The following is a 24249-nucleotide window of genomic DNA, read 5'->3' as shown; positions in this document are numbered from 1 at the left end:
ACGGAAAATGACAAGAGACAAATACAACTACAACAGGCACGGATTTCAAGATAAGTCCCGGCTGATCCAAAAAAAACTGACAGGTGCCTGAAAGCTGAGGAAACCCAAAAGGAATCTGAAAACCAAATTCAAATCCACTGGCTTGAAAATTGAGGCACGGAAAAGGATGCACCCATAAAAATCGGACAACTACCCAGATTAGGATTCGTAAAACCCACCAAGAATATGCTACCTGAATGTGAATCCGCAGGCTCAAAAATCGAGGCACCCAGAAAATTCTGACGACGACCCAGTTGAGAGCTCAAAAAACCCAGAAGGAATCTGTAATTGAAAAAAAATTCCGACTTGAAATAAAGGGTATAAACCCTAGCCGAAAACCAGAAACCCTAGGTCGTGAAAAAAAAATAGCAGAGCCGCCAAAAAATTTTGAAATCCGCAATCAAAAAACACGAAAACCGCATCGCAGATTTAGTAAACGTGAACAAGAATCGCATGAAAACCTCCAGAAAAAGGAATAAAATCGCACGGGCTGTATGAGAGCCGAGAACAAGCGCAAAAAGCACAGACCCAGAAAAACGGACACGAAAAATCGCGTTTTCTAAGGTAGCAAACAAATGCGGGTAGAGGAAAAAAATCCTCAGAACAGACCCGTGAATACAAATCGCGATTTTTGCAGACGAAAGCCCTTATAGGATGAACGAGAATAATTTCGAAAATTTTCAAAAAAGAAAAATTTCAAAAAAAATTCACCTATAGCTCTGATACCATAAAACAGTGCGAGACACGCAATGGATTTCAAAGAATTGATTAATTACAGAATGAGCAAGTCACTCATAAATAATACAAGAATATTTACAAGAATAGAAAGTTTCTAATAAGAAACTGCTGAGAAGATCGTAGAAGATCTTACTAAAATAGAATATACACTATTGAGCATTAATACTAAAATTAACATTATTTTAATATTCTAATAAATAACACAAAGAGAAAGATATTATTCTAATACCCTCCCTTAATGGTCATTGTTCTAATTACCAAGAGAAATAACAGAGAAGGTTGCCCCCTTCTTCTCAAAACACACTGCAATAGAAGACAAGAGCCTGCCACTGACTCTGCCACTTGAGATGAGTCTGCCACCAACCCTCCCAGAAACTGCAGAACTTCTGGAGATACCCAAAACAACACCAACCGTCCAACCTGATGTTGGAGAACTGTCCCTCCCTGTAACCAGAGACACACCAAGAACAGCTGTCACAATTTTGAGGAAAAAATCGGCAAACCCTCCAAACTATTGCAGATGAGCAAGATGCCCGAAAATAGACTGCAAATAAGAGACTAGTGCAGATGTTCGCACAACAACTCCAGGTGCGACTAAAAACAGATTGCAGCAAAGTACAATTTTTGAGGAAAAAATCATAAACCCTCCCATGATTTTTTTTCAAGGACAAAAAATATTTAAAAACCCAGACTTTTTTTTAAGGGAAAAAAATATTAAAACCCATCAGAATTTTTTTCAAGTTAAAAAATATTAAAAACCGAAACAAACATCGATGCCCATAAGCCATCTTCACGCTTTTCGAGGCACAAAAAACAAGGCGCTGAGAAGATGCTAAGTGCACAAAGCCTGACTGCCTTCCAACATCAAGTTGGTCAATGACACCATCTTGCACGTTTCCCAATGCACAGAAAACAAAAATTGAGAAGAGGTGCTGGCACAGAATTCAAAAAATTTGAATCCCAATGCAGGAACAGAGGCAGATGCAGGTACAGACTTCAAAAAAATGAAGTATGGCGAGCACGAATTTCAGGAAAAAAATTCCGGCTGACCCAGAAAAATCTGAAGACAACCCACAAATCCTTGCAAAAAACCCAAAAGGAATCTGCAATCAGAATCTAGATCCACTGGCTCGAAAATCGAGACACCCAGAAAATTCTGACGACGACCCAGTTGAGATCTCGAAAAACCCACCACGAAAATGCAGATTTCCATCCAAAAATGGCAAAAAAAAATCTACAGGCGGGAAAAAAAACGCGTCGCGTGGTTGCGCGAAATGCAGGAGAGACGGATCGCGGGAGAGGGCAGAAAATAGCCAGAAAACCCTAGTAGCTGTAGCCAAAACGAACTGCCAAAGTAGCAATTTCGAATAAACAAAGAAATTTTTCAAAAAAACTGTTAAAAATTCGTGACGAATTTTAATTGAAAAATTATTTCGAAAATAACCAAGGCTCTGATACCATAATACAGATGCAAAAGCATATGGATTTCAAAGAATCGATGTTGTTCAATTAATCTAGGAGACAAAGCTCCTTTAAATAGAGTTACAAAGACGATGTTTCTAAAAGAAACAATCGTTAACTAGAGGCGAAATTAGAAACAACTTAAATGACCATTAATAACACAAAGAGAAAGATATTATTCTAATATGGGATGAATAAGCTCCATCTTTAGGAGTATGAACCATGGATAGAAAACCTTGCAAATACTTGCCAAGTTGCCAAGTACTCGGAGATTTTTCAGATGGACAAGTAAGCACAAGTTTAACTCACGAATCTCTGTAGACAAGTTGCACAAGAAAAATCGGTGGATTTAAGACAAAAACTCACAGGTTTCACACAATTCCAAGGTAAAAAATCACAATGTGAGATTGAAACGTGCCAACGCGAGTTAAAACGCATCAGGGTAGGTTAAAATGTGAGTATAGACACATTAGAGCAGGTTAAAACGAGGGCTAAAACATGTATTTCACAAGGATTTCTTCTATAAAGTATAAAATCCTACATTTGGCCCTCCAATAAACCCTGGTTTTTGTTGTGTCTTTGCCAAATTTTTGACGACTTTTGGCTGGGTCGAAAAACTTGGGCTTGTCGAGTGCTCTCCAAGTCCAAGTTTGTGAACTATGGTATGACTATGAACCATAGAAAAAAACTAAATTCATGTTAACAAGTGACAGATGTTGATCAATAAGACTCACAAGTACATTAGGTTACAATAGAAAATTACAAGGATAAGTATAACCCTAGAAATTGAAAGTCAAGCAAATAAGACTAATCACCAAAACCAAAAAAATCATTAAGAAAAAAGTGAACTTTGTTGTCCTCATTTTTGTAAATAAAAAATGAGGCAACCCTTACGAATTTTTGAGTTGCTTCTCTAAATGCACGCATTCCAATGTAAAATTTTGGCCTTTTCTCATGCTTAGTCATTTGTGCAGAGTTTTGGCTTTCTTTTTCGTTTTTCAGTTGTTTGTTGTTTGTGTGTCTTGTCTTCCTTAGTGCATTTCAGTATTTGAAGGCATAGATTGCAAGTAAGAGGGGGGTCTTGTTATTGCAATTACAGGATAGACTCTAACTTGTAATCGGGTCTTAGAGACCCGATTGCAAGTGGATTCTTTGTTTTTAAATAATAACTTCATTTATTTGTCATCCTAGGTTAGAAACCCGATTCATTTTGACTTTATATTTTAGTGATAGTCTAACTTGAAGTCGAATGTTTTAAACCCAATAGCAAGTCTTTCTTGCAAGTAAAAGTAATCTCTATTTAACTTGTAGTCGGAGGTTCAAGACCCGACTACAAGTTCTTGCTTGGGAAGCTCAAAGAGTTATTACGCCTTTCCCTTTTCTTTCTTAGTCCGTTTTTCTTGGCAAAGACGTTGCATTTATGTATGAGGAGATTGCATTCTAGGAGTCTTCCTTCCCAAATCGACTATAAGAGTCTTTGAGAGGTTCATTGCCAAGATTCATTGCTTATTCCTAGTCGCGTTTTTGGTTAGGCGGATTTCTCCTCTTCAGGTATGTCCTTTTGTTTGGTTATTTTGATGTTTTGATATAAGGGTTTTGGCATTTCAGTTTTCGCGTTGTGTGCCAATATTTTCATGATCCTTTCTCCTCTTCAGTCGGTTTTCGCTTTTTGTTGGAATGCATTTCAGAGAATTCATTTTATTTACTTGCAATCGATCATCACAGACCCTAATGTAAGTGATAAAAAGAGTTTTCTTTGTCTTTAAAGATGCATTTCAGGTCTGTGGTGCTCGAAGTCAAGTTCGCGTTTTTGTATGTAATATATACTTGCAATCGGGCCTTTGAGTCCCGACTGCAAGTAAGAGATGTGTCTCCTCTTTCAAAGGTTGTATTCTTCCATTTGCGTGCCTCAAATCTTCTGCATCTTGCAGTCGAGTTTTGAGGGGATGCATGCAAGTTATTTACGAGCGTTCTGCCCACACGTTTTGCTTTCAAGTTGTAGCTAACTTGTAGTCAAGTCTTCGTCTTGAAGACCCAATTACAAGATCATTGTGATCCACTTGTAATTGGGTCTCAAGAACCGATTACAAGTGAGCTTTTGTCTTGCTTTATGCGCATATGAATGCACACTGGTCTTCAACTCTTCTCAGGCAAGTCTCTAATCACTTCCCTTGTGCCTTCATTTGCAATCGGGTCCTCAAGACCTGATTGCAAGTTTTCTCCTCCAATTCACTTTCAAGCAATATCACTTGTAGTCGGGTCTTGATGACCCGATTGAAAGCCATTTTGGCTTGTGTGTCATTACAAGTAAAGGAGTGTTGCCGCCAAGTTGTGCATCTCATGATCGCCTCTCTTGTATTCATATCCCTTCATGCTCAAAGTGCTTTCCAAGAGACTATCGCATATTAGTTAATTGTTATCGGGTCTCCAAGACCCAACTACAAGTATCCATTATCACTTGCCATCAAACTTTACTCTTCCACTTGCAGTGGGGTCTTGGAGACCCGATTACAAGTGCGAGTTGTGAAAGTTCTTCCACTTGCAGTCAACCCCGCAAGATCTGATTCCCTTCCATCATTGTCTAAAGCTTATCCATAAAGCACCTTTGAGTCAATCCAAGTTGTTTCGTGATAAAAACCCATCGAAATCTTGATGTAAACATTGGTTTTCAAAGGTTTGAGGATTATGGAATCCCCAATAGCTGCTGAAGATGTTCTTACCCTCTTAAGTTTTCATCACAGTGTTGCAGATTCTTGTTCGATGACAGAAGAGCTGACATCTCCTCCAAACAAGAAAATGAAATATAAGTATGACAAATATCAAAATGAGATTGCCCCCACTCAAGTAGTCTCTCTCATTGATGAGATCCAAGACACAAAGATTGGACATGTGGACATGTCTAAGTTATTAAAAAGAGCAAAGGTCTCACCAACACATGGGATGCAGTTACTCTTGAACAGCCATATCCATTTGGTCTCTTCTTTCCCAGTGGCTGCCTTGGAGCGTGAGTTTGTACTTGCATGTGCCTCTCATTTTGATAAGGAGACTAGAACAATCAGAGATCATGATGGGAACGTAATTATCGGGTTAGATGCAGAAACTATTGATAAGATTTTCAAAGTCCCCGCAACTCCTATGTATGCAGATATCACAATGAAGAGAAGGCATTAGATACATTAATGCTAAGTGGCTTAATACTCCTAGAACTTGCTTTTCAAGATGGTCCAAGTTGTATCGTTGTGACTTCATTGAAGAAGTTGGTCACATGATCACTCTTCTTAGTAGGATAATGGGTTTGAAACACTCTAATGTGTTTGAAATCTGGATGTACAAGTATATTGTGATCATGAGGAAGGGGCGGTCTCACATTTTTTGGGGAGAAGTCATCAGCGACAACCTATGTGAGCAGTTGTCACAAGTTCCCACTACTTTCACTTTCTAAATGAATCCATACTTGGTGTATATCACGGCATCACTCAGACAATTTCTTGGTCTTTCTACTAAGGGTGACAGGTCGTTGGTGCCAATATGGAAGTACTATGGGCAGCTATCTTTGAGGCCTAGCAGAATTCATTACAGAAGAGTGCAAGATGCATTCTTTGGTCACTTCATGTGTCTTTTTGACAAGACGCTCAAAAATAGAAGGGTCTCTGAGGCACTATGGAAGAAAGTGAATGAATATGAGTGTTTGTTCTTGCAGTTTACAACTTTCACCTAATGAGAGTTGGATGTTTTGAAGGACAGACATACATGTTATCCCGGTATCCCACTGCCAAGATCCTTTTGATGGAGTTGGCAAGACAGTTGATGGCAGTTCATACAATACAACTTGCCAATCACAAGTTAGGTACCAATATTTCCTCACACAATCCATTGCAGATCAGTCGATATTCTTTGAACACCTCAGCAAGGGCCAAGGCAATGGAGACCGAACTCCAAGAAATCAAGTTCAGGAAGTTCAAGGAGAGGAAAGATTTTGATTATCGAGGGATGAAGGACAAAATCAAGAGGGCCTTCACTCATGTTCATCGTCTCGAAGATATTTGGGCTGATTTCCACACTGAAGAAGATATTAGAAGAATGGACTACAGTAGGCTTACCCTGGAGCTGATTGTAGATCTTGATTTGACTAGGATTCCAAAAGGGATGGTAGATGATGGAAAAATTCTTGATCCAGAGTACATAGAGCAAAGGGTTGCTGAAGCCCCTCTTCCTTCTCCTCATTGGTCAAAGAAGGAATGTGACTCTATCTTGGACAGATTTCAGTCCATTCTTGCAAACACCAATGCTTGGTTGAAGAACAATAATGTCAAGACCATAAAGATTAAAGGTGGAGCAGAAGGTGATTCAACTGGACCTGTTGGGTGAAGATTTGAAGTCAAAATCAAGTCCAAAGAAGGTGCCTCCTCTTCTGGCACAAGAGTCAAATTGAGGGTCAGCAGAGCTTTGGTTATTCCTCCACCAAAAGTGTCACTAAAAGGAAAGGAAAAGCCAGAAGTGCAAATACAGGTTATTGATGCTGACAATGATACTCATGAGGAGAATACAACAAAATCACCTCCTTCTATAGGCTCAGATTCTCCTCATACAACCCTTCCCCAATTATCGTTGGATGTACCCATGTCTTCAATTGATATGGATGTGGATTCTTTCTCCGCCGTTCATGTGGAACCTGTGGAACCAAGCACATCTACTCGTGATAGCATAGAAGTTCCTGTTGAGACCTCTCATGGTGGCTTAGAGAATGTCTTTGATGTGAATCCCTCGTATGCCATTTTGTCTAGTGTTTCTTTCCCTGAGGTTGATACTTCTGCCATGAGTTTTGATAAGTTCATGATGGAAGCAAGTCATGATTTGTCATCAGAACAGACACTTGTTGTTCGAACAAAGGCTCCTCCTAGAGTTACAGTTGTGGTAGAGGTTGAACTTGTTTCTTCTCAAACCACGGTTGCAATCTCAAATGCGAACTCATTAGAACTACCCCCTTGGTTGAGTTTGATCACACCCAAAAGGAAAAAGTAGGAGGTCTCTCCAGACATATTTGATTTTCAACAGCTCGGGAAACCTAAACCAAGGGTCAGTAAGATGGCGAAAATAGTCTCATGGGTGATGGTAGATAGCAATAAAATGAAATATGCAGAAGTGGCAGAGCCTCTAGTTGAGAAACCGCCAAAAGAAATGCAGTTGTCAAACTACAGGCTCACGAGGGTGGAACTTGGGAAATAGACGCATTCTGGTCTCATGCATGATGCCCAAGATTCAGTAGCTTCACTGGTCCAAAGCTACGATGAGATGCTAACAAAGAAGAATGAGCTCAAAGAGAAGAATTCACAGCTCATCACAATGATCCAAAAGATCACAAATTCTTCAAAACAGGTTGATCCTTTGACCTCCTCCACATCCGAAGAATCTATAAAACAATTGGAGAAAGCTGCTCAAAAGGCTAAGGCAATTGATTCTTGGGTAGATCAATTGATTCTTGGGTAGATCAATTGATTAATCAGAGTACTTAAGTGGTGAAGAAAGCATTGCACGTGTTGAGCAATGTAAGAGCAGCAAAGCTAAAACTGAATCAGACCTTGGGAACTTTCAACCAGAGTCTCATTTCAATTGAGAAAGATTTGAAGATCTAGCATGAGATGGACCAGATCAAATTGGAAATTTTGTGCAACAATATGGTAATTCCAAATAGAGAAAGATACATAGAATTTGAAGATCTCATGACAAATAAGTCATTGGGCATCAAAGATCTCATCAAAGACGTGCAAGCCGCCCTTGAAATGAGTGATGAAGCTAAGCGGGATATCATCTCCAATTTTGACAAAATATCTTGCAAAATCTTAAGTCATGATGGAGAGATGCTCGTTGAAAACTTGATTCTTGCTGACTTAGTGTCGAACCTTCATGGGGAGTTGGAATCGGAGCAATTTGTTGTAGCTTCGATCCACAAGTTCGTGAAATACCAGATGTCCTTTGATAAGATGCAGACCACTCTTGAAAAACACAAAGAGGCAACAGTTAGATACTTTGATGTCATCGTCAAGACAATTGTTGTTGCTAGGAATATAGCAGGTCCTGATCATGATGAATTGCAGAAATCCATCAACAATTTTTAGTCCCTCATGGCCAGGAAGGGAAAAGAATAAAAAAGTGTCTTTCAACACTTAACTTTTGTATATGCATTTTGTTTTCAACAAATTACATGTGATGTCAAGAGTCATGATTGCAAGTGAACTTTCACTTGTAATTTTGTAAATTGTAATTACATGTAAACAAATTACAAGTTGGTTAGTAATAGAACTGTAATTTGAATAGGTCATAGTTAGTTAGTTAGTTGTGGAAAAAGTCTAAGTTAATTAGACTTCTCCCACATTTTGCTCTCAACCCCTCTCCTATATATACAAGAGGGTGCTCAATGTAATTGATATCTTTTTGGCAAGTAAGAAAACTCTGCAGAATTTTGCACTCATAGAGACTTTGAGTTTTATAGTTGTAAACTATTTTCTCTCAAGTAATATCAAAGAGTTGGAATTTCAGACTTTGTGTTGAAGCCATACTTTGTATCCATTGTGTTCTTATGTCATATTGGGACATTTCTTTGTACTTGCTTGAAGTTGTAGAAAGTTGTTGAGAAGAGCTTCACTCTAAATATCTGCAGACTTTGTGCTGCAAATATTGAAGGCTGAATTAGTTTAGTTTGTGATTAGAATCTGAGAAGAGTTGCACGACTTTGCGCTTGTAGTAATTCCCATTTAAAGTGACTTAAAGGTGCGTCATACTCGCAAACTTTGTGCTGGCTTATGTTGTACATTGTTCTTATTCCATCATTCTAAAAAGGGTAGATAGGATTTTAGAAACTCAAGACTTTGTGCTTGGTTGTTGTTTTCCCGTCCCGGAGGAAGTGACGGAAGTCTTTGTGCTTTCAGGAAACTTCATTTCCTCTCTTGGTTTTGTTTTAGGTTGCTGTTATAATTCTTTCAAAATTGTTGTTTCTTTTCTATGAAGAGAAGAACATAATCTTTTCTAAAACAAGAGGAAAGGTTGTTGTCCTACCCATATTAGATTAAATTAGTTTTAGTTAAGTGTTAAAAAAGGGGGAGCTTTCCCTAAATTAGGAGAGTTTATACTCACGTGCTGTGGTTGAAACCACAATTTTGCACATCCTCTTAGGTTTACAAAATTTTCAACCAACAAACTCTAACGATAATAGACATCTACAAGTACAAATAGCCATTTGAGGATAGGTTTCCAAAGGGAAAGACTAAGAAAAAGAAGACCAACTTAAGCCTAAGGCCAGTTTGACTGATTTAAGGCCAAGGCTAGAAACGGATGCTAATACATATGTATATCAGCATTTTGAGTGAGAGAAGAGGAATCACAAACATCATCATCCACCACATCTAATAATATTTATAGGAAAACATTGTGGGCTAATGAGACCTGGTTGACAATTCTACTATTCATTTTTCTTTGCTAGATATTGATTCCCTGTTTTGTACGAGTTGAAAGTGTGAGCCAAAGGAGGAACCATCAAGTGCATTTCTTGTACACTAAGGAATAAGTTTCAATGATACTTTCTTAGAGGCCTCTTTTGTGTAGTGAATGAGAGGGTAAGTTCAGGCATTTATAATTTGGGCACTAGCTTGAAGTGTTAATGATTGGAAAATTGAAGCCAAAGCCTTTGAATTCTAGGTATGGATCAGGCAAAAGCCACAATGGAAACTCTAATCAGTATTTTTATTTACTATTTATTGGTAAGGTAGAGAGAATGAAGTCTAATTTGTAAAAGCCATTGGCTGGTTTGTTGGTGATTGCTGCAGTATATTGAGTATTGCTATGTATGATTAATTGTGAAAGTTTCTCTATTAATTTTTCTTTTGACTTTCAAAATCCTTTGTTCTTATTACTTTTCTACATTTTTATGATATTGATCTACACAATAGTTACAAAACTCGGACTTGACACAAACTCAGCAAACTGATTTTTGGCTCATACATGAACTTGACACTCAAACTCAACAAAGACTATGGGAATTGAAAAAAACCACAATATATAGATATTTTTAAAAGATCTAAAGCTTTTCAGACTCCGACTGCAACAAGGTACTTGTTGCTTCGTTGCAGGTTCTCCATTCTTTGGCCATTGCCTGTTCCACTTCCACTTTGGCCTCTCGAAGTCTCTCCTTCTCCATACAATAGTATGGATAAGTTGCCTTCTTTGTTTGTAATCTTGCAATTGCCAAGACTTCCTCATCTTGTTCCTCCATATCCAGCATGTTGATACCTTTTTTTTTTGATAGTCGGTGTCTTCATGATCACTTGGTCCACACCATTTGCACATCATTCCTCCTTTATTTTGGTTACTCTAACATTTTCTGGCAAAGTGACCCCATTCACTACATTTCTAGCACTGGATCGTAAGTCTTCCTTTAGAATCATATAGCTACGGCTTCTCAACCTACTGTTATTATACTAAATGTCATTTCCTCTTTTGTTGCGGTACCTACTAGGAGATGCATTATTATTATTATTATTATTTTGTGATTTAGAAGGTGTGGTCGGGAGGATTGATTGTTCCCCCTCTATGAAGAGAACTTGAGTGCTTCTTGTTATTAAATTGCATGGGCATTCCTTGATGGAATGTCCCATTACATGATAGATCTCATAAATTTTTTTTTTTGGACAATTAGTTCTAGTATGACCTACTTTACAGTCGGTTAACCACAATTCTTTGGTTTCTTTTGAATTTTCTTTCTTGGCCTTCAGTTCTCTCATCATTCACACCATAACCTATCGTCTTAGATTCTTCGTTGCTACTTTCCTCCATACTCTCGATCGTCATCCATATTTTCCTACCCTCCGGAATATATTTGTTTTCACTCTCAATGTCCATCAGCCAATTGCAAGAATCAGTGTACAAGGACAAAGGCACCATTTTCATCTTTTTTCACAACGAGGGGATCAAACCCTTGTTGAATCACCACTTCTTTAGCCCATCAACCAACTAGTTCTCCAGCTTCACTAGTAGTTCTTTGAGCCTACAATTGTAAGCTCGTACATTCTCATTTTCTCCTTGCTTAGTATCGTAGATCTCTACCATGATCTCATTATTGTCTCTCAATAGTTTGAACTCTGCCTCAAACACCTTCTTCAATGCATACAAGAGCTTGTAGATTCTTTGTCAAGTTTCGTGAACCAATCAATGGCTCTATGCCATAGCGTCGTTGGAAATGCTCTAAGTTGATAGTCTTTATGTTCCTAGCAGCTTGCTATTCATATGGTTTTGTGTGTCTTGCAATGCCTCATAGGATCTTCAAACTTGTTCCCCATGAACTTCAAGAATTTCTATCTCTCCTTATTTATACTTGCTAGGGGAGTCACCATTTTTTCTCACTTCATTGTGTCTTTGTGCGTTGGGCCTAGGTGAACTGTCTTGTCCTCCACATTCCAATACCTGCCTTGCACTCATGGCCACGTACAAGTCCTCTACATGTTCACCTTTAGCATCCCTTGCACTCCAGATCTCTTCAAACTTGTTCTTGCACTCCCTTCATCCGATGGTCTTCAATATGGTTCCTCCAATTCTCAATTCCATCGAGATGAATAGCCTCTCAATGTGGCATACATTATTCTTGAATATCTCAATTAATTCAGGATTTCTTTCTTCATTCTCCTCGTTCGGTGTTGACTATACAAACAGATTGTCTGCTTGGTTAGCAAGGTCATGGTGTATTTCGCTCGGGAGTAGTGACTATTGGGCAATTTCCTCCCACTCAATATGTGTACGTTGAGTATGCCCTTCACTAGATGTCTAGCTTTCTTCCTGTCTAATGCTTTGGCTCCTCTCGGCAGGCTTGGGCTTTCAGATTCTTCTCAAAAGCCTTCAGTATTCACATTGTTCTCTCAATCGAAGAGATCTTCTCACCGATCCCTCTGTCACTTCATGACCACTTGGGATTCATGTTCTATCCTTGTTCGGTTGCAAGGGAATTAATCTCCAAGGGTATGTCTCCTACTCAGAGTAGCCGGAAACTCCTTTGTCCCTTCTTGGGCGCGTGTATCCCCATATCCAAAATGGATACGTATCCAATACAACTCGGGTACAACACCCATGTGTCGCCAAAAAACCTTGATTTATAACCGTGTCGGATGCCGTGTGATTTGATTTTTCTTTAAAAATTGATGTAAATCTTCCTAAATTTAATTTTAAAAAACTTCATTCATGCATAAAAGAAAAACAAAATGGTATAAACAAAACCTACACCAAATGAGAAAGACAAATGAAATGCTTTTCTATTTCAGTGACCCATTTTCTGGGTTATCTTCAAATGGAACTCTACTATTTTTGCATATTGTAAATGTTAAATCAACTTATAATAATTTATGTGTCTATACTGTTTTTTAAGTAATGAAAATCTCCTCTAATAACTTAGAAAATTGTGTTAAATATATGTGTATGTGTTTTTTATGAATGACGTATCCAGTCGTATCCATATTGTGGGTTGTGAAAAATGGTCGTAGCCGTATCTGATACCGTACCCGTATTTATATCCGTATCCATGTCCATGCAACTTTGCTCCTAATGGTGTCACGTTCTTCCTCTTCCCATCAATTCTTGTCCTCCTACCAATGCAATATTTGTTGCCTTCACTGCTCTCAATCCCTCTCTTCCCAAAGGTCTTGTAGGATGATGGAAGTGTCATGCAATAAGCCTTGGCATTCTTTGCAATAGATGATCAACCTCTTCGTTGATGGTTAGGTCCACGATAGTGCCCTGGGAGACCTCCATGGCAAGAGCTTCCCTCTAAACATGCTCTCATAATGAGGTATCCCAAAGATTTATCAATTCTTGTGTTGGTTAACCCTCTCGTTCTTCATTGGCTTTTATTGGTTCATCAAAGGGCTGTCCCATTTGATGGCCATAATTCTTGTTTGTGAGTTATGTTATGCTAGAGTTCAAATAGGCAATGGTGCCAAACGTTTACTCATGCATTCTACTTTAACAGGTTTACAAAGTAAACGGAAATACAAAGTTACAAAACATTGGAAAATAAATAACTTGCAACATATTCAAAAAGATATACCTTCATTATCATTCGTCAGATATGCAATGAGTACAATATCATAAGAGCGGTCCCCGACTATGAATAACAAGTACACATATATAGTAGACCAATGTTTGTTAAGGCTACCAACCGTCGATAACTACTAACCAACAACTAACAACCGATCAGGGACTAACACACATACATACAAAATATAATTATTTATTACATAGCTGACTATAACATATTTACTTTGTTCTTTGCCGACTACAACTTTCTATTGTTTTAGTGTAATGTCCCCGATTTTGGCCTGGAATTGTTTATGTTAGATTTTGGAGAGATAAGGAGAAATTATTTAATTTAATATTATATAAGTTGTCTCATTATATTTATTTTAATAACATACATGAGATGACTTTATATTTTATTAAATTAATAAAGTGACTTAAGTATAAAGTAAAAATAATTAGAAAGTCACTTCAAAAAATTATAGTGTACCTACCCTCTTCTAGAAGGAATCTTATGATGGGATATGAAAAGGATAAATAGAAGAGGGTAATTCATGATTGGGCATGTTTTGTTATTTCCTCTTGTATTGAGTTGTGGAGCCAAGGGTTATCCGCAGAGTGATCCTAGGGAACGATACCTCCCTTCGATCCGCATAACTGAGGAGGTGAAAGATCCTCTGAAGGGTTGCTTGTGAGTGAGGAGCACTCAGTTCTTCACATTGAACTTAAGGAGATTTCATTTCAGTTTGGAAAGTTTGCTTCAGACCTTCATATTGCCACGATTTTGTCCTTGGGCCATAGTAGATGCAAGCTTTTATATGTTTGAGGCCAGCAATATTGTCTAAGGAAGGAGGCGATGCTATTTTGTGTATTTGGAGGTGATCGAATTGAGTTGCAGACATTTATCAGATTGGTGCAGACTTCACCCATCCCACGATTTTGATTCCTTCATCATCATTGAGCATCGAATTCCACATTGGAGGACAGCGACATCACTTTGGAAGCAAGGCAATTCCTTTGGGACATTTTGTATGAGCTTTGGTGATAGTTTGAAGATATATTTTGATGTTTGATCAGTTCGGCCTTGAGCACCTAGAATCCTTCGATTTGGAGCATAACTTCATGTTTTGGCAGTAGGACACTCCATTGAGTGTAGCACCTTCCTCTAGCATTGAGACTGATCAGTTTAGGAGGTGATTGGGAGCACAAGTGTGCAGATTACTCTGACTTCTCAGACATACTACTTGCAGCAGCAGGGGCTGCATTGAACAAGGGTTGATCTTGCACATTGGAGGCACATTGTTAGTTGTTATTCCTTGCTTCTTCATCGTCTCATTTAGGTGATTCATTCCAGGTTCCAAAAAATCACATCTTCTTTGTATTTCTCTAGTAGTTTGCAAGTATTCTTGGCTGTCTCATATCTTCAGACAATCTGAAAATCAGTACTTATTAGCAAGGCATTTGGATGTGTGTTGAATGAATGTATTGAGCTCATTTAATTCATAAATAAAGGAGTCATAAGGTTGTCTTTCATTTGATCATTATCATGCAATGTTTGCCAATTGTTTGTCCTAATGACAGCCTGCTGTAACTTCACTTTTCTGCATACTATTTGATGTCATTAAATCAAACAATTGGGAATAGGATTGCATCTTTATCCTTGGTAGTAGTTCTTGTTTGCAAGTCTTCTATATTGTTGAAGCAAAGGGTTAAAATGTTAAGACAAGTCTGAAGTATTTAGAACCAGTCACATGCCAAGTATTTGACAAAATTCTCCAAGGGGTTTAAGGACTAAAAATTCATATCAGAATTGGGGTGGGACATTACATTTAGTTTAATTCTGCTGCAAAAAAATGCCTACTCACTGCTAAAATTGTTGTTCAAATGAAGATGCATTATTTTATGAAGTGATTTTGTGAATTGAATAGAATTTAATGATTATTATAGGCTTTGTATTGCAATCTTTATTAATTCAAGTATTTGTAGCTTTGAATGCAATTCTCAAATATTTAACCCATTTGTGTATTGTGTTTCCAATTCAATTCCTATTTGTACTCATTCTATTTTATTTCTGCCTTCAACCAAAAAAAAAGTGTTTGTCTTAGCTGTCATAGGTTAGGTTATTAGCAGAAGGTCAAAAATTATGGAATCTCTCATCTTGTGTCTAAGAGTTGTTTAGCCTTGTGCCCATACTTGAGAATCGATAAGATTTAGAGTTCTAGGGTGTTTTAATTTTAGTTACAATGCAACTTCCCCTTCTAACTCGAAGAAAGGTTTACCCTTGCATGCTGTTCAGCCTTGCATTGCCTCAAATAGAACAAACTATAAGTATCACATCAAAAATAGCATTCAATACACACGATAAAAGATAGAGTGACCCTAATGTCATATGCATTTTAAAATTTTGTTCCATGTGGAGTACCTTGGCAAATCAAAAACATTTATTCACCAGCAGCAGACTGATCAGTTTACTGTCCCTGTATGCAACAGTTACATGTTTTGAATCTCAATACAGAATGTTGTATGATATGACACAACTCATTCATCTTAGAAAACAAATAGAACCTTAAAACAGTGTCATGTCTAAACTTGGGTGCATTGAGAAATCTTATCTCTTCCTCTGTTTTAATCATTACCGGTGTTCACACTCACTTAAAACTCTATCAAGGACTCAGACATAAACCCCCTCACTTCATGTGAAACAACCAAAACCCATTAAAAAATGTCTTTAATGTTTCTTTAAAAATATTTAGATTTCTTATATGGCTTTATTGATCATATTTTATGTCATAACCAAAGTTGCATGGACACGGATATGGATACGGTATTAGATATGGATATGGCCATTTTTCAAGACCCCCAATATAGATACAGCTGGGTACGACATTCATAAAAAACACATACACATATCTTACACAATTTTCTAGGTTATTCAAAGAGCTTTTCATTACTTCAAACACAATATACACACGTAAGTGCTACATAAATAATTATAAGTTGATTTAACAATTAACAATATGTAAAAACAGTAAAGTTGCATCGGAAGATAATCCAAAAAAATGGGTCACCAAAATAGAAATACATTTCATTTGTCTTTCTCATTTGGTGTAGGTTTTGTTTATGCCAAATTTATTTTTCAAATTGCATGAATGAATATTTTTTAAATTAAATTTAGGAAGATTTACGTCAAATTTTTAAAAAATCAAATCACATGGCATCCGGCATGATTGGAAAATCAAGGTTTTTTGGGCACATAGTGGGTACAGCATCCAACGTGTATCCGGGCAATATAGGTTACGTATTTGTTTCAGATATAGGGCTACGTGTGCACAAGGAGGGACAAAGGAGTATCTGACTACTCTGGTCATAACTCCTTTTGGCCTTAAAAAAGCTTAGTATTCACCTTAATCTTAGTGAGACTTTCCATAAGATTTTCTGTATGATTTTGTCAGTAACAGTATGGTTGTGCAGGTTGAGTTTAGAAAGTCTTGAAGTTGGTTAAACCTATGAAGACATGTTGGATCAGTATGATTTGTTGGGTACAAAACCTCAGCCATTTTATCTGAAAATGATTTCACTTGCTTGAGAAGTTGAATGGCTCAAGACAAACTAATCAGGCCATCATAATATTAATAGAAAATTTCCATGACATATCTTGTTGATCTGCATATGCTGTGAATTAGAAAAAAAAAAACTTGATAATGTGATAAGTAGTTGGTATCTGGGTTCCAGTTTTCTTCTAACTGGTGGTGTTAATGAAGCAACCACGGAAATATATCAGCAATTGAATTCAGTGAGACAACTAAATAATGGGAAGTTAATTACTTATCTGATTGATCATTGTGTTAATTACAGAGTTTAAATGCTGCAAAATTTCAATTTGTTTAATTGTCAATCTCAAATTTCCATACGTTGAGAATTTCTCTTTAAGGGGGAAAAAGAAAATAAGCATATTTAGGAAAACAAAGCATTCATCATAATTATATAAATGTAGATCATTAGGAGTGGTATGAAAATTTTATATGCACCTTTTCAGCTGAAATTTTGCTACAGTTCTCTATAACCTTTTTATAATTCTCTGGTTGCTCTTCAGCTATATGCTTTAAGAAAAGTAGTTCTCTCTCCACAGACATATTTGCCTCTGCTAATTTTTTCCATATTACTTGAGAATTTTGTGAATCTCTCTTCCTCCATGATTGAACTGCACCTACCATAGATGGTGTACAAGACCCACCATATCCCGGTTCCCCCAATAGCTGCATAAACAGTTACCGTGTTTGACTGTTACATCTAAAACTTGAAATGGAAAAGTAAAAGATATTGAAAAAAAAGCCTATTCTTCTTTTTGCATGTATTTCCTTTAAGAATGTTGCATGATTTCTACCTTAATGTATCATAGATGGAGGAATCCCTAATCTCTTCATGCAACAGCTTGCCTGAAAACACTTACCATAATGTGAATTAAGGGCTCAAAATAACTCACCAGGGCCATAAATGGAGGTAAAGCATACTCGATCCTCTCATTATCCCATGTACAGTTTAGAATCTCAGTCACAGCCTCTAAAAATGATTTACTTTGCCTGCTAACCTGCATTTGTCAAAAATAATAAATAAAATGCTAAGATTGCCAAAAAGTTTGGAATAGTTAATGCTACACATAATCCAAGTTTCAACTCCAGATATATCAAATGGATTCAGTGACAAAATCTTACTCCATATAGAACATTATGCCTATCAAATGGTTATAAAACAGTAACAGTCCTCAACTAGAAAAAGTAATTTCAATGCCTCTGAAGCAAAGATTGAAAGATGTACACAAGCAAAAGTTTTAAACTTTTATCCAATCATAATGATAAATAAAACTGAATAAAACATAAGTAAAATATTAGAACTATGGTCAACTTCCTTTACATATAATTGCCTTGTATCTAGGTTGCCGAATCAGATACAGGTACAAATACATGGGCACGATATGCTGGTATGACAGATTTTTTATTTTGAGGTGGGCTTTGGGTATGTTCTGGGTACATCCATACCAAAAAATGAATATAATATCTAAATATTATAAATTACTATCGACTATATATATTCAAATTTATATAATTATATTGTATCATTTAGCAATATAGTATATATTGTATTTAATTTTACTATTTTGATTTAGTCATACAAATGAAATATGAAAAATAAATTTAAAATTTTATGATGTACTATGTTTCAGAAAATTACATATATTCATATATGTGATTATATTTGAATTAAATATATGTATCTATATATAGTATTTTACTATATGATAAATTATATAAATAAAAATATTAAACAAAAATTAGTTTATTAATAAAAAATAATATATTAATATTGTGTATGTGTTGACTTTGAATGCAAACATAGGTTTTAATAGTTTATCTATTTTACAGTTTATACTCAGTAACTGCAAACAGTTGATTGTTCACAGCTGCAAGTAAAAACTAGAAGATTCAAAACTTTTGATCTCAAAATATACAGAAAAACAGTTCACAACCACCACACTACCAACAATTTCAATGAATTCAAGATGTGGCTGCCACTGCATATACAGTAACTGAAATACTCGTTTATAGAGAAACAAAAGACCCACTTCTAGTCATGTCAATCCTTGTTTGCATTTGGGAAATGTTTTGTTTAGGATTCTTTTGCTTTCAAAAAGTCAAAAATAAGCAACTGATGTACAGAATCACTTTGGAAATGCCACATCATGGATGGAATCATGCAGATATGAGAGGTGTTTGGCAAAACCATTTTGTGGGAAAATGCAATATCCAAAACAATTCTACAGACATTTCGAGAGATGTTCCAATTCTGAGACATTTTGTACCTGAATCGGCAAGGAGATCAACTGATTCAGCAACATGGCATGGGATTATTAGGAAAATTACTGGTAGTAGAAAATGAAATCATAGAAGAGTTGAAAATAATGATTATTTGAAATCTGAGTAAATATATTACCAACAAAGAAACATCCAGTAATGAAAACAAACGGATATAAAAAATGAAAAAATTAAATATTGGGAAGATTCTATGCTTTTATAATGCTATGGATATATCTATCATCTACTTAAGCTATGTAACTGCATGAGTAAATAGCCTGAGATTCCAAAGAAGAAATGTTTTCAATCCTTTCTTTAAGAAAAATCGTTAAGGAAAGTCTAGGTATGAAAGAGGAAGATTAGATTCAAAACAATCTGTAGGACTAAGGCTCACATGAGACATTAGTAAGGCATTGGTACTTCAAAAATTATGACTTTAAAGGTACACATAAACAATGCTCTATTTTCCACCCCAGAACAACTTTTGCACTGCATGCAAATGACATCTTCAGATTCCTTTTCCCAATGGAATCGTATGTGGCATCAAAAGAGTTTCGAAAAAGGTAGTTATAAGAAAACAAAACATGATTAAGCCAGTCTTTAAATACAAAGAATTTATTCCATACATTTACAGTAGTGTGCTCTGTAAACAAAAAAGAAGATGCTTGTATTATTGAATACAAATATGCTTCAAAAATTTTGTAGGCTACTTGAAAATCAATGAGTACTCCCAAACCAAAAGTAATCAGTGAGTTACTTCCCAGAAACTCATTTGTCAAAATTCACCCATTGTTGCCAAATTTTTGCTGAGTTCTCTCAAAAACCCTCCCGTCAAAAACTTTTTCATTTCATTTTTTTTCAGTTATTTCTCCATTGCTGTACAATTGATAAGTTTTCCTAGCTATACATGAATTGGATTATTTTCTAATGCCTTTTTTTTATTTAAATTTATTTTATTTATTTGTGTTTATTGATAGTGCAAGTTTTGCAGTGTTCCATGGGCGTTGGGGACGGGGGGACGTAGGGACGCATTTCCGGGACGGGGGGACCAAGGGCCTAAGTTTGGGGACAGCGGGGGGGTGCGGGGTGGTGCTGCTGATATAGTTATACATATACATATAGTACTTGAAAAACTAGTTTTGAAAAGATGTATGACAGTATTACAGTATAATAATTACATTTCAAATGAGACTATAGGAAATTTGAAATACTAAATCTAAATACCAAGATTTCTTCAATGCTAATTGTGTTGTTATATGGAGCCTAATCAGACTCGGAGGTTAAATTTTCCCTACTTCTATCGGCTTGGTTTCCCCCTATATTTTTCAATGGGGGTTTGGGGGCAGCGCCCCCAAGTTGGGGTCAAGTTGGGGCCAAAAATACTCTTATTATTTTCTAAAGGCGTCGGGTGTTATTTTTCTATTGGCCCACGTCCAATTAGGGTTTACCCCTTAACCCCCAAAAAAGTCACTTCTTTTTAAATTTTAATTTTAAACATTGCATATACATGGGGGCGACGGGAGACGTCTGGGCGTCTCCCCATCCCTCGAGAGATGTCCGCACGTCTCTCGAAGGACGGGGAGACGCCCAGACGTCTCCCAAGGAGACGTGGAGGCGTCTCCCCATCTCCTTAGGAGACACAGAGACGTGGAGACGTCTCCCCGTCTCCGGCAGCGCTTGGGTGGCGATGGCAGGACGACGGGTCCCCGTCTCCGAGATGTGGCCAAAAAGGGGGGGACACGTCCCCGTGGAACACTGAAGTTTTGCCAAGTCAAAGTAAAAAATTTGGCCTACCAAGTTTTTGTTGAACGTATTATGAAGAGATGCATCAACACTTAACAAGAAAACAATCAAGAGCAATTTTTTGATTCCCAAGATCGATGAGCTTAATGATGAGTTTCATGGAGCAGTTTATTTTTCTCAAATTGATCTACTATCAAGCTACCATTAGATCAAAGTTAGGGAGGAGGATATATATAAGACTATTTCCAGATGTCACTATGGACATCATGAGTTCCTATTCATGCCTTTCAGAGTGACCAATGCACCTACTACATTCCAGTCCTGTACGAACCAGGCGTTTAACAACCAATTGCGGAAGTTTGTTCTTCCTTTCATCAATGACATTGATTTACAAAAAGACATGGGAGGATCATCTCAGGCATATTGATGAGGTCTTGGTCATTATGGAAGCACAATCATCATTTGCTAAATCCTTAAATGTATGTTTGGAAAGGCAAAAATCTTGTATTTTGGACATGTGATTAATATCAATGGAGTTAAGCTCGAGAAGATTCGTGCCATCCTTGATTGACCAACACCAAAGACATTAACCCACCTAAGAAGATTCCTTGGCTATGTGATTATTAGAAGAGAGTTGTTCAAGGGTTTTCACAGTTGATAGCACCCTTGAAAAATTTGACTGAGAAGGGATCATTATCTTGGATGGATGCAGCTCAGCAATTATTTGACCAATTTAGGAAGGTTATGAGAATATGTCCAATATTAACAATTCCTGATTTTTCTCAACACTTTTCTAGAGTGTGATGTATCAAGGGAGGGAATTGGAACTGTGCTTGTGCAAAATAAGCACCCTACAATTTTTCGAGAGTCAAAAAATCAGGGATGTGGAGAAGCATTATTCAACTTAAGACAAGAAGATGCTTGCAATCATGCATGCTTTGCTTAAGTTTAGACAATATTTGGTTTTGGGAAGTTTGTAGTGAGAACTAAGCATAACAACTTGATGCAGTTCTCTAAGTAGAAGGACCTGAATGAATGTCAACAGAAGTAGGTAAGAAAAATACAAGCTTATGTCTTTGATATTGAGTATGTAAAAGGAAACAAAAAAGTTGTAATGATCCAAACAAATTTCTTTATTTTTGCAAGTTTTCCACTGTTTTCCTTGGTAAGCATTGTGTCAAACAATTTGTATGCATTCTGTATAAAGAGTTTTCAGACCGTACTGTTTTACGTCACTTTGTTTAATGGTTTTTGGAACACATTATAACATAAACATTCATAGAACTAACTTGACATGTGTCTAGATTTAATGAAAAATATAGCATTAGTCTTCACCAACTCAATCTGATTGATAATATTGAAACTTACATGACAGTCTGCTACATTGAATCACAACTTACAAAGAATGGTATACACAAGGCTCTAACCTTGCAATTGCTCCAAATGAATGACTAAAACTCTGTTCCAAAGCTAAGACTACTCTTCATAACCTGCCCATACACACAAAGATAGTTGCACCTCATACTTGGACAGTCAACAATCCTCACATCTCAGTCTAATCTGTTTTCAAATGCCAGAAAGCACTCATGTCATCACAAAGGATGGTGCGGCCAGTCAAGGATGTCTATGGTTTGCCCACAATATTCCACAAAGTAAGTGCCCAACAGAGAAAACTTCACACACCATGCTGTTGGAAATATTGTAGTCATCGATGTCAAACGAGTATCGCTGCCATCATGTTGCTGCTATCAAAGGAGAATCAATATGCCAAGGAAAATGTAACATAAGGATAATATTTGATGTTGTTTATTGTATTTTAAAGTTAAAATCTTGACCTTATTAGGTTAGCCGACCTCAATCATGTGTGTGCCCAAGCACAAATTAAATTTAATATTTTTCAAGGGCTTTTTGAGATGGGCCGACTCTCTTGGTGTGGCCAACTTCATTGGAAGGATTGCCTCCATTGGGTGAAGAGGCATAAGAAGGGTATAAATAGAAGTTGAAATGGAGGTTAGAAAGCAAGTAATTAAAGTCATATCATTCCTATTTTCAGCAGATTTTTGAAGAAAAGAATATATATGAATAAGTTGTGAGCAGATTTTATGAAGGAAATTCAAATGATATTCATCCATTGAAGAAGCTATTTTCAAGAGGGTGAAAGTTTGTTCTTTTGGAGGTTGGTGCCTCTCAATAGAAGAGATTGGTGTTTCTTGTTAAGTTGGTGCTTAGTGGTGGGGATTGGCGTCTCCAATGGGTTGCTGCCCACAAAGATTTATAAAGAGAATTTTATGTTGGCTGGATTTGGACAGTAGATCCAAGCAATCTTTTCACCATAGTTTTCTCCCAAAAGGGTTTCCATGTAAATCTTGTGTCTCTTAGTTGGTAAATCTTGTGTGATTGCTATTTTCATGGATGCTAGATTTAAATAAGTAAAAATTTATCTTATACTAAAATAAGTAAATGCACTTAGGGTTTAGTCCCTTTGCATCTTGAATTCCCACCATGAGTCTTCATGAACCCATCACCATTTGTCCTAGTCCCTACATCCCCCTCACTCTCGCCTAGGATTTGTCCCTCTCCTCACTTCATTACATGGAATCCGCCCAGCATTTGGTGATTGTCCTTGGGACACAAGGATATGTGCTCAACCTTTTAGACCTTGACTCCTAATTCTGACCTAGCTCAGTCCTTAACCAACTCAAATTCCCGCTACATACAAGATCCTTGTCCTTATACACATCTCCTATGTGCCTAGCAAGGTCTTGTCCCTGCATGAAAAAAAGTACAAGGGAAGGGTACACATGAAGTGCTTGACCTAGATAACATTGATCCGTATTCAAATTAGATTGTTGCACTTGAGGATATTGATGTGGATCCATTGTTAACCAATGATGAGTTAGCTGATTTCGTGGAGGGGGGCAGCTGAATGGGAAGCAAATGTGGCAGCATATGAGGATGTAGAAGGTGACATTGGTGAGCCATTAGGGATGGGTTCCTTAGATACATGATTTGATCCTATCACTATGGATAAGGCACCTATTGAGGATATTGTAGTTATACCATCCACACCCACAACACCCAAACAACGGCAGCAACAAACTTTTTTGAGCTTTAGTTAAATACAAAATTTATGGTTTATAATTCTCATTGATACTAAAACTTGAAGTTCATATGTATTCGAAGGTTAAACTAGTAATTTTGATTCATATATGATGAAAATCAGTAATGTGTGTGTTTTTGAATAATATTTTTAAAATTTTATGTATTTGCTATTTTAAAATGTTCAATAAATTTGCCAAGTTATTGCAAAGTTTTTCTCCAAGTTTTACCCAAGCATCGATCGTTTAAAGATTTTGGGCCTGCCAAG

At 36.9% G+C, this 24249-nt stretch overlaps 1 protein-coding gene across 2 annotated transcripts in view; it reads right to left on the bottom strand.

Moving 5' to 3' along the window:
- The window catches only part of LOC131041760 (phosphomevalonate kinase, peroxisomal), a 65415-nt gene that overhangs the window by 6789 nt on the left and 34377 nt on the right, over positions 1-24249 (bottom strand). For both annotated transcript variants that reach the window (XM_057974962.2, XM_057974961.2), the window contains 2 exons: positions 17774-17878; positions 17319-17546 (listed from right to left, as the gene is read on the bottom strand). In XM_057974962.2, the coding sequence (XP_057830945.2) occupies positions 17319-17546; positions 17774-17878 (333 nt within the window). The remainder of the gene's footprint in view (positions 1-17318; positions 17547-17773; positions 17879-24249) is intronic.

This window comes from Cryptomeria japonica, chromosome 10 (genome assembly GCF_030272615.1).
Source record: "Cryptomeria japonica chromosome 10, Sugi_1.0, whole genome shotgun sequence".
Taxonomy (NCBI): domain Eukaryota; kingdom Viridiplantae; phylum Streptophyta; class Pinopsida; order Cupressales; family Cupressaceae; genus Cryptomeria; species Cryptomeria japonica.
This window is presented reverse-complemented; position numbering and strand designations above follow the sequence as displayed.